A 16,564-nucleotide genomic window follows, 5' to 3' on the forward strand; every position below is an offset into this window, starting at 1 on the left:
AGTACTTTTCAGGGTTTACTAATGGCGAACCTTGGCTGGGTATAGAGTCTCTGGGTCTAAATTCTCGCACACTCATGTCATCTAAAAATCACTGCCATGAATTTGTGCCAAGTATTCAGCTACTGTACGAGACAATAAATCATGTTTCTACCTCTTACTTTCTTTTCCTTGCTCCACTCTCACGCATTCACACAAGGACGTCTTGGGTAAAAAAGGGCTTTTGAGTTTTAATTGATTTTGGAAATTGAAATACTATCTCGTTTCGAGAAAGGTGGGTGGCCCTAAAAAGGACCGTTGTGTATTTGTGTGTTAAAAAATAAACAACACGGGAACGGGACGTAATCATCTTTAATTGCCTGAAGCCTTTGCCACGGCCAAGGCCAACTTCTGGACTGGCTCCTGTCGAGTATGATTTGTAGGAATCACTAGGGGTGGTATCGCAGGCGTAGTAACAGGGTTGGGTTGTTTGGCTCGAGAAGATCTATTCCTCTTGGAGTGTAATAAATAAATCTTATACATTTGTTTCAGACTTCTTAACTCTGCTAAAATGTCAAAACATATCGTTACCGTTACCGTTTGGCTTTCACTATTCTTCTTCTCTCCTAGACCTTGTTTCTTCTCTGCTTCTTATTCCTGTTGATTACTTCTTGCCTATTCTTTTTCTCGCTGTTGCTGATGAAGTATAAAAGCTTGTTCTGCTTCCTTCTGCTGCTGTAAAAAAATTATCGAATCCTTTGTTCTGACTCTGATTAAAATCATCGACGTGTGGCAAAGAAGAGAAGGTAGCGAAGGTACAGGAACCGGAAGAAAGAATTTCCACTAAATCCCAATTAAAACCAACCTCTTCTGGAAATAAGCCTGTGTTGACTTTGGTAGCTGATGATATACCATCGCTTTTCGTCTCCAACCCACCCTAATTAATTGGCTTCTTAGTTTCGGTCATATTTGAAAATTGAGTCACATGGATAGACTCCGCACAGACGCTAGTGCATCTATATAGAGATATGACGTCACATGTCACTTTCTTTGGATTCGAAGACTAGCTCCGTGTTGTGAATTTTGTAACGCGTGTTTGGATTGGTGAATAAACTCCATTTCGATCCGCCCTTCCCTTATAAATAGCGACAGTTCACTGCATTCCCTTCACCTTTTCACGTCACAACATGTGGACCAATGTAGAATCAGCTACTCACGTATCGTCGATGCTGTTCCATACGGACTTACCCATGTATGTCGGATCATCATGGCCAATTATCCAGATCACCGACACGAGTATTTCGAAAATAAGAATATATGTGGAGAGACACGGCTATTTGAAGAGAGTCCTTTACTACAGACCAAAACTCAGAAGACGTTTGAGGAAAAGAAGAAGACCTATGCGATGTCCTCTATGTTAATGGAATGATGTTGACATAAGTAATAAGGCATAAGCAAAATGGAAAATGCCTCACAGAAGCGAGTGACATTGCAGAAAGATGGACTGAGTACTGCAAAGAACTCTACAACCATCAATCCACAGGAGACCCAGAGGTGCTTGAAGTTCCAAACTCCACAAATGATGATGACTTCCCCATTCTCAAAGAAGAGGTGGAGTCAGCAATAAGAGCACTGAAGAATGGGAAGGCAGCTGGAGTAGACAACATCCCAGCTGAACTTATCAAGAATGGGGGAGAATCAGTGAAAGAGCTACGAACAAAAATCTGCAACAAGATCTGGCAGACAGGTGAATGGCCAACACAATGGACCCAGTCATTGACTATAACACTTCCCAAAAAAGGCAATCTGCAGCTGTGCCAAAATTACAGAACTATCAGTTTGATCAGCCATGCTAGTAAGGTAGTGCTGAAGATCATCTTGAACAGACTGAAACCACAAGCAGAAGAAATAATCGCTAAAGAACAGGCCATGTTCCGGAGTGGAAGAAGCACAACAGAACAAATATTCAATATCAGGGTTCTGTGCGAAAAGTACTCGCAACACCAACAAGACATCTATCATGTGTTCATAGATTTCAAAAAGGGCTTTGACAGAGTGTGGCATGAGGCATTGTGGGCCACAATGAAGAAGTAAAACATGGGTCAAAAGTTAAACAATACCATCAAGCAGCTGTACGCCAAGGCTACCAGTGCAGTAATTGCCCAAGGTGCTGTGGGGGACTGGTTCCAGACAACAGTGGGATTTCGTCAAGGCTGTCTCCTGTCACTCACGCTTTTCAACATCTACTTAGAGCGTATCATGAGTGAAGCCCTGGAAAACCACTGTGGGACAGTCAGCATTGGAGGGCGTAACATCACCAACCTCCGCTTTGCAGATGACATTTATGGGCTGGCAGGCAGTGAAGACGAGCTTGTCACCTTAGTGAAGAACCTGGATGAAACATCTTCCAGATTGGACATGGAGATACGCGCTGAGAAGACACAACTGATGACAAATAGTGGCAAACAAATCTCAGTCAAGATTAAAGTCAGAGGACATGAACTGGAAACAGTGAGAAAGTTCAAATATCTTGGTTCCATAATCACTGAAGAGGGATCAAGAGCAGAGATTTTGTCAAGAGCAGCACAAACAATGTCAGCTATGTCAAAGCTAAGACCCAACTGGAGAGACAAGAATATCTGTCTAAAAAATACAATCAGACTCTTGCGAGCTCTAGTCATCTCAGTCTTTGTGTACTCATGTGAGGCATGGACCCTGACAGCAGAATTACAACGAAGAATCCAGTCACTTGAAATGAGATGCTACAGAACCATCCTTGGCATCTCTTACATGGACCACATCACAAATGAAGAAGTGCGTAACACCATCAGGCGCGAAGTAGGCCAATATGAGGACCTCCTCACCACCGTCAAAAAGAGAAAGCTGAAATGGTGTGGCCATGTCACTAGAGCCAACAGCCTATCCAAAACAGTCCTGCAGGGCAGCGTCCAGGGTGGCACAAGGAGAGGTAGACAGGGAAAAAAGTGGACTGACAACATCACAGAATGGACCAGGAAAGGTTTTGCGGAGACACAGGCATTGGCACATGATCGAGAGAAGTGGAGGGAACTGGTCAGATGTTCAGCAGCACAGAGCCTCAACGACCACACTAGGTCATGAGACTGGTGATGATGATGATGATGACGAATAAGGCCCATTTCAGGGTCACTCATATGCCTCGAATAGATTTGCTTTCTTGCCTAATTTTTTATTGTGTTGTATAGTTGTTTTTTCTGTTATGTGTTGTATGATTTATCTCTGTCGCTGTCCCGAGAGTCCTATTCCCGTTGTTTACTCCGATTGAGGTCAGCCCCTACTATAATGTTGCTAATCGTCAGTACCATGACGTCACATTCCCCGTTCCATTCCTATTCTCCGTTTACAAACCCAACCTTTTTGTTGATATAGTGTCCCAGATATACATTTTGTCCGTAAAGCGCCCCAGGGGGTTCTGTAATGTATTTTCCCATTGTCCGTAAAGTGCCCCCTTTGCTACTTACATATACTTTTTAATTTCATTCCCATGGCTAGAAAATATGTTGCTATGCAAATTATATCAACTCTGTCCGAAATCCGCACATCTTTTAGCAAATTCATAACTTTTCAAACACAAAATACACAATCTTAATAGAACATATCATCAGCTTGCGTGGTATAACTTATGGACTGCTACTCTGGCAGTTTTTGTTTCAGATTTTAATTTGTGTACAGCTCCTGTCGTAATATCTTAGGGTTTATGAGGGAATATATTTATCTATAATAATCAGTCCATGATATAACCAAAGATGTTAATATAACACATTAAAAATGTATTTTTCAAAATTCCTTGCACATAGCATTTTTTGAATAGTAACAACTTTTTCGTTTTTGAGTTGCTCCACACCTGGATCATGAAGGTGACTGATAAATGTGTGCCTGTGTTAACAGAATATGGCCAGAAAACGAGTAATTGTAGCTACTGGCTTGGTATTATCAACCAGCGAATTAATACTGGTGGCATCGGCTTCCCAGCAATTTAGACAATAACAGATCGTTATATATGATAAACAAAAATACATTCATGTTGATATAATTTCCTCAATGTAGACACACTAACATCATTTGTACAGTGTAAAAAAAAATTGACAACTTTTACATAGACTTTAAAACCCCTGATTACATTTTGAAAAGTGCAAAGGTTGCATGTGTTGCATTTAATAACAGGGTTTGTTACAACACAATCAATATAATAAAATAAAATAAAAGTTTCAGTGATGTAAATAACTATGTAAATGTGCTTAAAATTAGTTCGTGTGTGGCATTTGTTGTTTCAAAACTGTTGATCTTAGATACTTTATGAAATACATTTGTTTTGAGCAAATTATTTTGGCCTTTGAAAGGTTTTCTAAACGGTTTGACAAGTACGAAAATGAAATTTGGTAGGATTATTTTATTATATTAATTTGTTATACATAAAATAAATGCCTTGATCATATGCTCCGCAGTTTCAATAATAGTTTTAGCTATTATTAAATTGTTTGGATGAAAGACTTTTTGTTTTTATCTTCAAACGAAGAACATACTAGAAATTTTGCATGCATAAATGTCAACAGTTGCAGGATTTTTGTTCATGTTTGTTACTTGCATACATTTCGTAAAATCCATTATAAGTTTTCACGCTATATTCTTTGATATGCTAACTCACTATTTTACCTTAGAGGTATGTTTACTGAATCTAACTAAGCTGATTTGATTTTAGCATCTCAGAGAATTAGGTTATATTTCAAGAAAATACCACAGGTGCGATTAAACTCTGAGGTTTAAGCTTTACAGAAATGTATGAAATCATCTGGTTTACTTCTGTATTATGAAGCAAACGCCTTTTCTTCATACTCCATTCGATGTATTGGAAGACTGTCATGGAACAAACGGAAAGATCTCAATTATATTTGTTGAATTATTTGATTTTTGCATTTTCATTGGTATAAATTTATATTGCTTTTCAATAACACTTATTGTTTGTTTTCAGTTCTGCTGTTAGAGTCCCATTAATTTTTCGATCTAAATGTATCTTCTAAGTTATAATTGCAACCAGAATGAAAATAAAGTACAAACATATATGCAATGAGACGTTCATCAAAGATTTTCTTGGCATGACATAGTCCATACCTAGTGATCAGTTTTTGTTTGCACATTCAAGACTGTTGAAATCAATTTATAGTCTACAATTTTGGACGTATGATTGAACATTTAGAATTATTTGGGATTTAATTCACTATACCTTAAGAGTCTCTTCAATGTTCTCTTTGTTTTGTGGAGAGGTAGATAACTCACTGAAAATTACTTATTACGTTGAAATCATTTCTTTGTTATATATTTTTTGAGCCTTATAATGCTAGCATTCCATTCAAATGAGCATGAAGTGATTTATGTTTGGTCAAGAATGAAAATGGCACTATTATGACGTCTAATATGAATCCAACAATGGGCATCTTAAAACTCCTGTGATCACTATTTCTCCTAGATGGTTAGCCATATTAACATTTTGCTTTCACCAAGAAGAGTGCTTGCATGTCTAGTTGGTACTAAATAGAAAAGTGTAAATCTGATATTGAACATGGTCACCATTGTATCCATCTTGAAAATATTGTTAACGTTTCTCCTCCGAACTGGAAAGTTATATCAACATGAGCGTTCTGTGAACTATATGCTGCCATGGCGGTTCTAAATGAAATTGTACCAAGTTATTTCCAATATGTCCACCACAGCAACTGATTTGAAAATCTTGTTTTCCCTCAAGAATGTCACAGATAGGTTTAACACACCATAACAAAACGAGAGAAATGGTCTTGTCTTGAATTTTGTGAAAATTCTGTTCAGCCCCATTTGTGATATTCTTGATTAAGCTATAGGAATGGTATTTCTGACGGACACTGTCTTAGTTTGCATGACAGTTTTAGAAATGAAAATCTCGCTAGCTTATATTTCCAAAATCCATTGATATATTCTCATTATACTTGGCATGATACATGTTTTTTTTTATTATGATATACATATCCACTTTGCAAGTCAACGTGAGCCATAAATGTTTGTTAAAGTCTTGGTTAGCTTTTAATGTGTTTTAAATACATTTAGTTCATACTTGGAATGAATCATTATGAGGCCCACAACGTCTGACATTGTTTTAAGGTTACACATTTACAGCTATACCTGGATCATGGGTTCCAATTAGAAGCCCTGGCAAACTTGTTCTGATCTCTGGCAAATGTGAATATTTTGTAAACAGAAATCAAATAAAATCAATTTCCTTGTTTTGGTTTTATAGTGCTGTCCACTGTTAAAATGTGGTCAAAATATGCTTAAGAATATTTGCACTTTTAGTTATAAATTCTAAAACATTTTGCTTCTAATTAACTTAGACATGCGAACATCTATCTCCTAAAATTTACATTTCAGAATCCAGTCCTTGCGGAGATCAGCCCCATATGCGGCCCTAAATCAGGAGGGACTCTGGTGACCATCAGTGGGAATGACATGAATACAGGCAACAAAATAGCAGTCTGGATTGGGAATCATAGTTGTGAAGTCAAAAGGTAAACTGCGGCACCCTAAAACACACATACCTCTCTTTCGTTTTTCACCTCCAGCCTTCACCCCTAGCCTGTCACCCTTCGACTGGAATGCTTTTGTTTTTTTATATATTTTTGTTCGAATTGTAGTTTGATGTCTTACAGAAATAGAATAAACAAACATGTTATATTGTAGCTGCCGATGCAATTAGAGTAAATCGAATAGCCCTAGGGACACCATGTTATCTGACCTATTCTGATCCAATGTGAGGATTCTAACTAACACGCTTTTGGGTGTGAGCCAAGTATGCAAACTGCTGAGCCACCACGTATCCGTGTTTCTCTAATACTAAGTCAAGTGTTGCAAATTATACTTACCTTCATGTTCTACTCAAGTACACAGAGATCATATTTAATGATTGTATACAGGCGTTGGGGGTTTCCCAATGGGTTTCCATTCCTTCTACATGAATGCATTACCTTCTTAGGCAGATAGATCTATTTATATAAGATTTGTATGTGTTTTTGTTGAAAGATGTGTCAAACTCGAGGAACAAGTATGTGGGTTCAAGCTTCATAACCCACACTTTGCTGCAACATTTTGTTTTGGAACTGTGTAGTTTATATAATCAATGATTACAGCACACCTGTACATTCATATTTATGCCATAGCTTAGTTGGTTTTAACAAAACATGGTGAAATTCAGACATCCATTATTGGCAGATACAGCATCATTTGAAAGTCTTGCTATTGCAGCTTCTACTAAATATATGGCCATACACTAATCAGCATAGGATTTTTACTAAAAGATGTATTCTATTTTGTAGCCGTTCCTAAATTTAAATGGTTTTCATATGATTGTTTCTGAGCAAACCTTTATATTGACAAAGACTTTCCACCAAAAGAAATCTTATGACGTCAAGTTGTCCTCAAATGAAAAATGATTCCACTTTCAAATTAAATATGGTTGCAATTGCTGCCATTTTGAGAATCATGCTTTAGCTCTTCCTTCAGAATGGATGGTCGTTTAAACACGTGTTTACTGAAATAATCTTATGATATCTAGTTAGTCCAAAATTAAAATGGTGTTCCTCCGAAATCCAACAAAGTCACTTTGAAACTCTCGCACACTATTGCAACAATTCTAAATGAACGAACGATCGTATCAGTACGGTCTTTTCATTAAAAAACTTGTTATGTTGTCTAGTTGTGAGTACAAAAAAAACTGGCACCGATTCGACCCCCATTATGGCCACCACCATCTTCAAAATCTTATTACCATTACTTCTCCTAGATGTCTGTTCATATTGAAATAATGCTTTCATCAGAAGACTTTTGATGATATCGTATCAATCGTAAATATTATTGTAAGTTTAACTCTTATTTTCAACACGTAATAAGTTATACATGGCGACCAGTATTCATGATGGTGAAAGAAACTGGTAAGAACAACTGACACTCAAGAAGCTAATTGCATGCTTTCTAGAATACCCATATTGGCCTTGCCCAAGATTTGAATGAACATACGAGGAGGTAAAATGGCAATGATAAGATCCCTAGTCGTCAGGGGAATTAGGGCGTATCTGATATCGATTATGGTCACTATGGCAGCCATCTTGAAAATCTTGTTTTTTTTTTACTACTCCAAAAATGGAAAGTCATATAGACACCGTTTTTCAAAAGAAGACTTTGCATAATATATTTTTGGTTCCAAAGTAAATGGTTCTGATCTAACATTCAAAATGTTCACAATTATGGCCGTTTTCAAAGTCTCGTTATTGCTACTTCTCACAAATGGAAAACCTTTCTTTCGTTGGATTTTCATTAAAAAAATTCTTATATTGTACTAAGTGAATAAAATGCGAATTGTATCTCAATATGGTCATCATGGTGCCATTTTCATAACATTATTATCTACATTACTAACGAATTGATGGCGTATCAAAATGGGGTTTTAATCAAATTACGTATCATCATATATACGCGGTTATAAATAAAAATGGTGCCATTCATCCATTAAATATGGATATCATAATGAGTCTTAGCAATTCCCCGAAATAATTTGTGGTATTTATATCCCGTTCTCATCAATAGATCTATAATGTATCTACTGGCTCCTAAAGAAATATGATGCAAATATGGCATCCAGTATGTTCACCACATCAGCTTATTTGATACCCTCGCTATTTCTGACGAAAGTGAGCAGTTGAAAAACAGAAATGGTCTTTCCTTGAATTCCTTGAAATTATTTTCCCCAAGTCGAGCAACAATTCTTTCAAGAGAACCTTGTTTTTTCTAATTGGTTTGCTTCTCATACAGTGGAATCTCGACTAATGCTGTCAAACATATGGTCTAACTTGCCTTGAGCGGCAGCCTTTTTTAATTTAGAAAACAGGCCTTCTATTAAAAAAGAACTTTTAAATTGTATGTCTGATCAATGCTTTATGCATTTCTTTCTGGCTAGTGTTTATCAGACGTGATTCTAGTCAGATTTGACGGTGTGTTATCTATGTGTGCATGTGTTGATTTCAGTTTAAATAGCACAAAGCTCACATGTGTCACCAGAATGGCATCGGACACGAAGGTGGAGGAAATCCTTGTGGTGTTTGACAAGCAGATGGTGAAAAGCAACATCACTTACAATTATACCGCTGACCCCACCATTATCAACATTGAACCAAATGTAGCTATTGTCAGGTACTTAGCATCAGCCGTTAGCCATTTTTCAACTCTATTTTGCTCTCTTGCTGTCATGAGCATCCTTGAAAAATTCTTATATTCAATGTCCAATGCAACCTCTTTAACATATAAACAGTTTAATGGGAGAACAAAAAACATAACTACCCCCTATGTTTCGGGACTGTAATAGTTGTATGTAGACAACGAGAATTAACATTAGCCCCTTAGTGCATATTCATGGTCGTACTGGGGGACAAGGATAAATCATATGTTAAGATTGTCCATTGGTTTACATGGGAGGGGAATTCTGTGGACAAGGGGAATTTAACAGGAATTACTTTCTCTCTAGACTTCCTCAAAAATTGAGGTCAGATGGGTCAGTCTGCAAAATAGGGAACATAAATGTTAAAATTGTCATATTTTATTTTTATACATACCAACACAAGGGTAAGGTGGTGATTATGGATATATATACCAACACAAAACCAGACTTTACCCAATAAACACACATTTGATAAGGAAGAGGATTTTAAATATTTTGTTCAATAAATACAATGACGAAAACATCACATTCATAAACATACCCAAACACAAATGTTGTGCAAATTATTAGTATATATCTTTTCTAGTGATGAGGATGGCCTCAGATGGGGCATTTTTTTATTAAGAATGATAGACATGTGATAAAGTGTGTCAATACAATGTTTTCACCAGTAAAAACAAAGTGTCACCTTTTTGTTTGAACAATTAACACATTTTAATAATTAGAAGAGGCTTATCTAACTCAAAACCTAAGAGGTTAGGTATGGTTAGTCATGTGTTAGTTTAACTTAACCATACCATACCCCTCTCCCCAGCCAAATACTAACAACGTTTTAAACATGAACATATTTATAAATTGACAATGTTGGGGAGTCAAACTTGATTTCCAATAATCTATGGAACTGCCATTTTGCCATTGATTCCATCATTGTCCCGAGCTTCAAGAAAAGACATTTTTTAAAAAGATCATGTTTCTACTGCATCATTGTTTCTAGAGAACTGACAATCGAAACAAGTTCCCAAATTTTCCAAGTGATATCCAAGATTGCATTGATGAAAACAAATCAGAAAGTATTTCCATGCAATTTGGGATCAAATTTTATTTTCTTCTTTCACCGGCCTTTTCCTGAACATGTTTAAGAGATTTGAAAGAACATCGACGTTTGATTCTGTCCTGTCCTTGCTGAAGCAAAGAGCAGGAATTGATTCCTTGGCCAGAATGGTGAAGTAAATTAAAAGGGATATCTGACTGAGGCAAAAGTCTTATCCACTTTGAAGCAAACACATTTTGTCATGTTCTCGTGAAACTTGTTTTGTCCAATACCTGTCACGGAGAACGTGTAAAAAGTTATTGTCCTTGCGTCAAAGCTGCATCATTTAAAACATGCTATCCTCGAATCGACATCAGTTTTAACATGGATGTTATGGTACGAAACCATCTTTAGCATATCTCCTGAAATGTGTCATCGTTGACGAGTGACTCCTTTATACACATAGTACATACAATTACATGTTTCCAAATTGAACAATCGTTTCCAGAAATGTAGTTTCATCATGGCATTTCCTTTAGAAAATGTTGTTCATTTCAAGATCTCGTTTAATGCTAATGTTGAAATGGTCAAAATACGAGTGTGGTGACTGTAAGATAATGCGAATGTACCAATGCATGGTGAACATGATACTCAGTTCAACCTTCCTGGCAAATAGCGATGACAGAATCCACTTTAACATAAATTGCTGGGAGTAACGCAGTGGTTGTTTTTCCCACAATGTTGTACTTGACCAAATCAGAGTACACGAATAATAAATTCCCCACTTCATTCAATTCAAAAGGTCAGAATCGATCATTGTTGTGAATGTCGATGATATGAGTCAAAAGCAATGTATCCACAAAGAATAGGAAATAAATCAGGACAAAAAGGAATGGCCTTTACTCTGCTCTCTGAAAAAACGATGATGAGCATTGTTTGCACTTAATCGGTACAATTTTGCTATCTTTGCCTGGGCCAAACTGATCTCAGACTTACATTATCTTTAATTGGTTTGGTAATGCTGAGCATTCAAATAAGACCGACAGGACTTTTCATTTCATAGGACTCCGATGGAAGATTGGTTGGTGATTTCTGGGATAACAATCAAAATCATTTTATCCAATTGTTCTTGAGCTTGTTTGTTCAGGATATCCACAATGAAGGTGGTTCGACTGTAGTTAATATTTCGGGCTTGCGTAGGATATATGGTGTATACCAAAGCAACTATCCAATGAACTTCATAATTCAATTGTATGGCCTGTTTTAATCTGGTTATGCAACAGCATAACGTATTAATGGGAACACTAACATTATTGTTGTCGGTGCTGTCACTGGTGCTGTTTCTGACACAATCCATCGCATGGGTTTGGCAAGAAAGATCCGAATCTTAGATACACATTATCCATACCACACCCAAAGAGGTAGTAGTTCTTTAAAAGAGGAATTATGAGAAGATAGGTCACTGATGTGTTTAACGGCATGGTAGTCACTAATTTGCCTTATAAAGTCGATGACTTGGGATGGGGCAGTGCAAAATTTAAAACTATTTGGATATTGATTTTTACAATGCACTTTCACTTCTTCAAGTAGACGTTTGCCACTTTTTGTATTCTTTGTTTTTCTTAGGTGATAGGTGATGTTCCAAACAATCGAGTAAGCACCATCTTTTCATGCTTAGTGGTCATTTCATTCGGTGTACGTCTATTGATATAGTGGTACGATTGATTTTATGCTTTGACAAGAGATTGTAACAGGTCGATGTATTTGATTGTGTGTTGATGTATAACATATTTCCACATACATTCTTTCGAAGTACTCTTACAACCTTCCATGACATTTGCTTTTGTCTCATTCATTTAGTAGTGAAAAAATGAATGTATTTTTTGAAAGTTAATTTCGAAAAGCTTGATTCCATGATTAGGTCGTTTTGTTTGTTTAGCATCATAAGGATGACTATATATCGTTTCAAAACTAGTTTTAAATCTCAAATACTCTTAACATGTTTTAGAAATCTAAGGAACTGCCCACGATAATAGAAAGCTGGCTGTAAAGCTTGCATTCTGAATGAGTTGTAGTAGTGAAACTAATGTTTTAAACACGTCACTGACACAACAAAAATATGTATTATCACAGTTTTACACTGCCAAATCTTCTTGGCATTGATAATTGATCGCAGTGACTCTGAAAAAATAAATCAAAAGGGTTGTGTAGCGTATGCTTAATTCTTCTTGTAATCTTTGTTCCACACCTGCAAACATACAGTTCTAAGTTTGGTTTGAACAGCATGATACAATTTTTGAAGTCCTTACAAAGCAACGGGATATTAAGATTGTAGTCTCCTTTGTGGGGTTATTGCTACAGCTCTTCCCACTGTTCAATGTTGCTATTCGGTTGCTATTTGTGTGGTATTGTTTTGGATGAATCTCGATCTATCCAGTGATCAATAGGAGTAGGAGACGAGTGTGGATTGTGGGATGCTGACTTTTTTATTCCTTTTTTTTTACTTTTCTCTTCCCTTTGACTTCAGATGAAGAAGGGTTTTAACAACTTTTTGACCGAAGCTTTATTTCTCCTTGGCAGGTGTAATGGATGGTGAATAGAATGAAGCTGCATCATTACTACATTAATGGAGCGAGATAAATGTGCCTCCTTCTTCCATCCTTTTTTATATCTTGGTAACTTTTTGTGAGCTTTTCATGGTAATATTGAAGTCTTTTCATGGTAATCTTGAAGTCTTTCAGATTAGATTTAGCTGTTTTATGTAAAACTTTCTGGTGAGAAAATTGCAGATGTTGAAAATCTTGTCCGTAGTGCTTCTGACAAATCGATTCGTGTTGTAACTGTTAAATATCAGAAAGATTTAGATTTGGAGGTTAATGAGTTGTCTATCGAACTATATGATCTAAAGGTACAAATGTAATGTCTTTTGAGAACATGGTGACCTTTTTAGCTTCCTTTCTCCTCATTATTCCATGACTCTTCCTAAACATTGTCCAGCAATAGATCCTAACAACGTAGCTGCCTCTTTTAACATGTGTCCTCTGAGCTGGGGTTCAACTTCTCCTGGATGAAATACATATTTTTTTTCTTTTCACTGACGGGTATTTTTTCACTGCTTGGCAAAGAACGTTTCGATGTTTTTTTTTCCTTTTAATAACTTCCCAGACCGCATTAACGTCAGGGATATAAACCTGCTACCTCCCGAATCAAGCCACATTAATATCACCCCTTGCGATTAGTTGGTTAACCTGTTTTAAAGATTCAGTCTCATAAAACAATATTGATCGAGTCACCTTCCATGAATTCAGAATTCAAGCTTAGCAACTTATTATCACGCTACATCTTTATACATTTTTGTTGCATTTTGTTTAATCTTGTCGTTACAATGAATTATGTCAACAACGTGTATTAAATGCAACTAGTCAAAGGCTATGAACGACATTCAAAACTCGGGCTTTGCGTGTACAAAATGTTCTTTGTCAGTACAATGCAGTGTGTGCTCTACATGATCCAAGAGTATATATACAAAGATTTGGAAAACGTTGACGAAGGCGAAGAAAGAGGGTGACTTCGACTCAAAATTTAAACTTCCTACAAGTGATTATGATACATTGGGTGTGTATAGCCCGTTTTTAGGCAGCCCAGGCAGCGTAAGTTGCCATGCATATCCGAGCATGGTCTTCAGGCCTGCCGGTCTATGCGCCTGATTTTTTTTTTTAAGAATCCAACAAATCTAACCTTTACTACAAATAGCTGTTTGAAGCCATCCAAAATCACCCAACCGGTAAAGTCGGCTGGCCGTTCAGCCCCTCCAGCCGTTTCAAAGAGGGTATCTTACTGTAAGATAAATCCTTGTCACCAGGCCTTATTCCACAACTCGTCTTTGGTGAATTACGAAGGTCTTACTTATGGCTAGTGTTTACTAGCATACATATGGTAACATAAAGTTACAGTTAGGGCGATCTTAGTGAGATATCTATTCATCTAACCAAGTATACGGCTTCAACTCTTTACAATTATCGAAATCACAAAGATATATTTTGGTTCTAACATGTCTACTGCTATATACATTCACAGAGACCGTAGCGATACATTAGTTCATATTACCAGGTATATCATTACACATATCACATTTGTCAGAGAATTTCATGATAGACCCATCCGTTCAGCCATCCCCACGGTATTGCCGGTAACAGTACCAAGCAGACCACCTCAGTACGAGCAGTAACTTTGCCGGCTATCTTATCGGCAAAACAGCCATTTGTGCCGTTTAACAAAATCGTACAAATTATCCTTTTTTATTTGCTTAAATACAAGGATACTGACTGTAATGTATATCGCGATGATGGCATTGCTTCATCATTGCCACATGGAGTGGTTTATCCCTAAATGAAAGCAGTCTGTTACCAGTCTGGTACAATACATATACCATCGCCTGTCACAATTTAATGCCAGGTATTATTGGAACAGGTTTGTACTATTTTGGCCATGTCTTTAATCTTAGATTTGGCCTCGGTGACGATTTTCTATGGGTAGATAGGGCTCAGCCAGCCAACAAGCTTGGGAGTAGAGGGCCCGAATTGCTCAGGTCATTGACATAACAGCTCACAATTCAATGATGAATGTGTTGATTATATCTGACAATTTTAAATTGGTAATGCATATTTATACTCCACGAAATGTGAAGAAGAAAAAACTTTATTACGTTCTGGCGTTAAGCATGACTCCATTTGGCTAGCCATTGCTGTTTGGTAATAAATTAGACAAAGGTAGGAGGCAGGCAGCTCAATAACTATCCCTGCAACTTGCTGCTGCATCGTTATCCATATATTAGACACCAGTCGTCCCAGTGACCTCTGAAGGAAGATAAGAAAGCCATGCATAAAGGTTCTTTTACCTTCCAAGTGCGATTCAGCTAAAGACCTTATACGGGCAGACGAGTGCCAAAACATCAGAAGGCACATTCATAGGGTAGTTAAGACACAAAGTTACTCCACCCCAAGCCTCCCGCTGCTGACGTAACACCCCACCGACCACAGACACTCTACTAGGGGGCTCTAAACTCCTGCAATTTCGATCACATTGGGTCAACATATTGCCGCAAAACAAATGGGTGTTCCAAGTCATTTTTGAGGAGCTTCGGATTGTGTCTATCCTATCGCCTTCTCTGTTTTCCTCTCCCGTTATAACTGATACACAATCAAATGAGGAGGACGAAACACTTCAACAAGAGATACTGTACACATCGACAAAGGGGCAGTAGAAATTGTATGAAAACCTCAATCTCTGGGTTACACTCATGGCTGGTCCATACCATAAAGGTCAACTTCAAGTTGAGTCGATGATATTCTTCAGTCGCGCCAACGAATTCATTGCTCTACGTAAATTCAATATAGAGAAGGCAACATCAATACGTATCTCAATCCAAAGAGACAATTATGCCATCGGTCTCGCTCTCACAGATGCCTACTCATCTGGTTTTGATAAGGTTTCTTTGGTTTACTGAACTAGATGCCTTTACCAATTTTGAGTCTTTCTAATCCGTCTAAATATCAACTCCTAGGTTTTTACCAAATTATTGATTGCATCATCACCCTGTTTTGGTTCATCTACGGCAATGGCGTCATATAAGTACGATCTCCTTCAACAACGTATGGTGAGGCACAAACAATATATTGTCTCTTTTGAATCATCTCGGGTTTCTTGTGAATTGAGATAAATCTAACTTTCACCCCTCCCAGTGCTCTGTTCGCCCGTGTATGGAAGTTCTAACCAATATCAATCACTTATGTGTATCTCATGTCTGCGTGAAATGTATCATCAAACTCGTACAGTTTTTTCCAACAGGACATTACTTGCAGCAAGAGTTATTGTAATTCCGCAGGTTATTCAATGCAGCAGCAGATTTGACCTTGTTTGTCTGCTTTTATATGCTCCTATACAAATGATTTTCCTGGCTGAAAGATGGACTTTTGCAGTCCAGTGAATCTACACGTATATATCATGAGCGAGTTACAATGAGTTTTGTATTCGTGGCACAATCACGGTTGGTCAACATCAGGAATTACTTTGCCGAGCTACAAATGGCAGAGACGTTATATAAAGATGCCAGTACAGCCGGTGGGGATGTCACTTGTTGCTGGGCTTCGAATATGGTCAACAGCAAATAGGGACAGGGAGAACTGCGTTATCACATCAACCTTCATATAGAAGCTATTATAAATGCCTTTCAGTTCTAGAGGTACAGACTGTGAGAGAAAGCAGTCCTGATTATATCGGACTGTTCC

At 37.4% G+C, this 16,564-nt stretch overlaps 1 protein-coding gene across 1 annotated transcript in view; it reads left to right on the top strand.

The window, feature by feature from the left end:
• The window catches only part of LOC149803929 (hepatocyte growth factor receptor-like), a 91,795-nt gene that overhangs the window by 21,739 nt on the left and 53,492 nt on the right, over positions 1-16,564 (top strand). Inside the window, exons 4-5 of the mRNA XM_089954011.1 lie at positions 6,375-6,548; positions 9,058-9,222. Of these exons, the coding sequence (XP_089810137.1) occupies positions 6,375-6,548; positions 9,058-9,222 (339 nt within the window). The remainder of the gene's footprint in view (positions 1-6,374; positions 6,549-9,057; positions 9,223-16,564) is intronic.

This window comes from Sinohyriopsis cumingii, chromosome 3 (genome assembly GCF_028554795.1).
Source record: "Sinohyriopsis cumingii isolate HCF-2022 chromosome 3, ASM2855479v2, whole genome shotgun sequence".
Taxonomy (NCBI): domain Eukaryota; kingdom Metazoa; phylum Mollusca; class Bivalvia; order Unionida; family Unionidae; genus Sinohyriopsis; species Sinohyriopsis cumingii.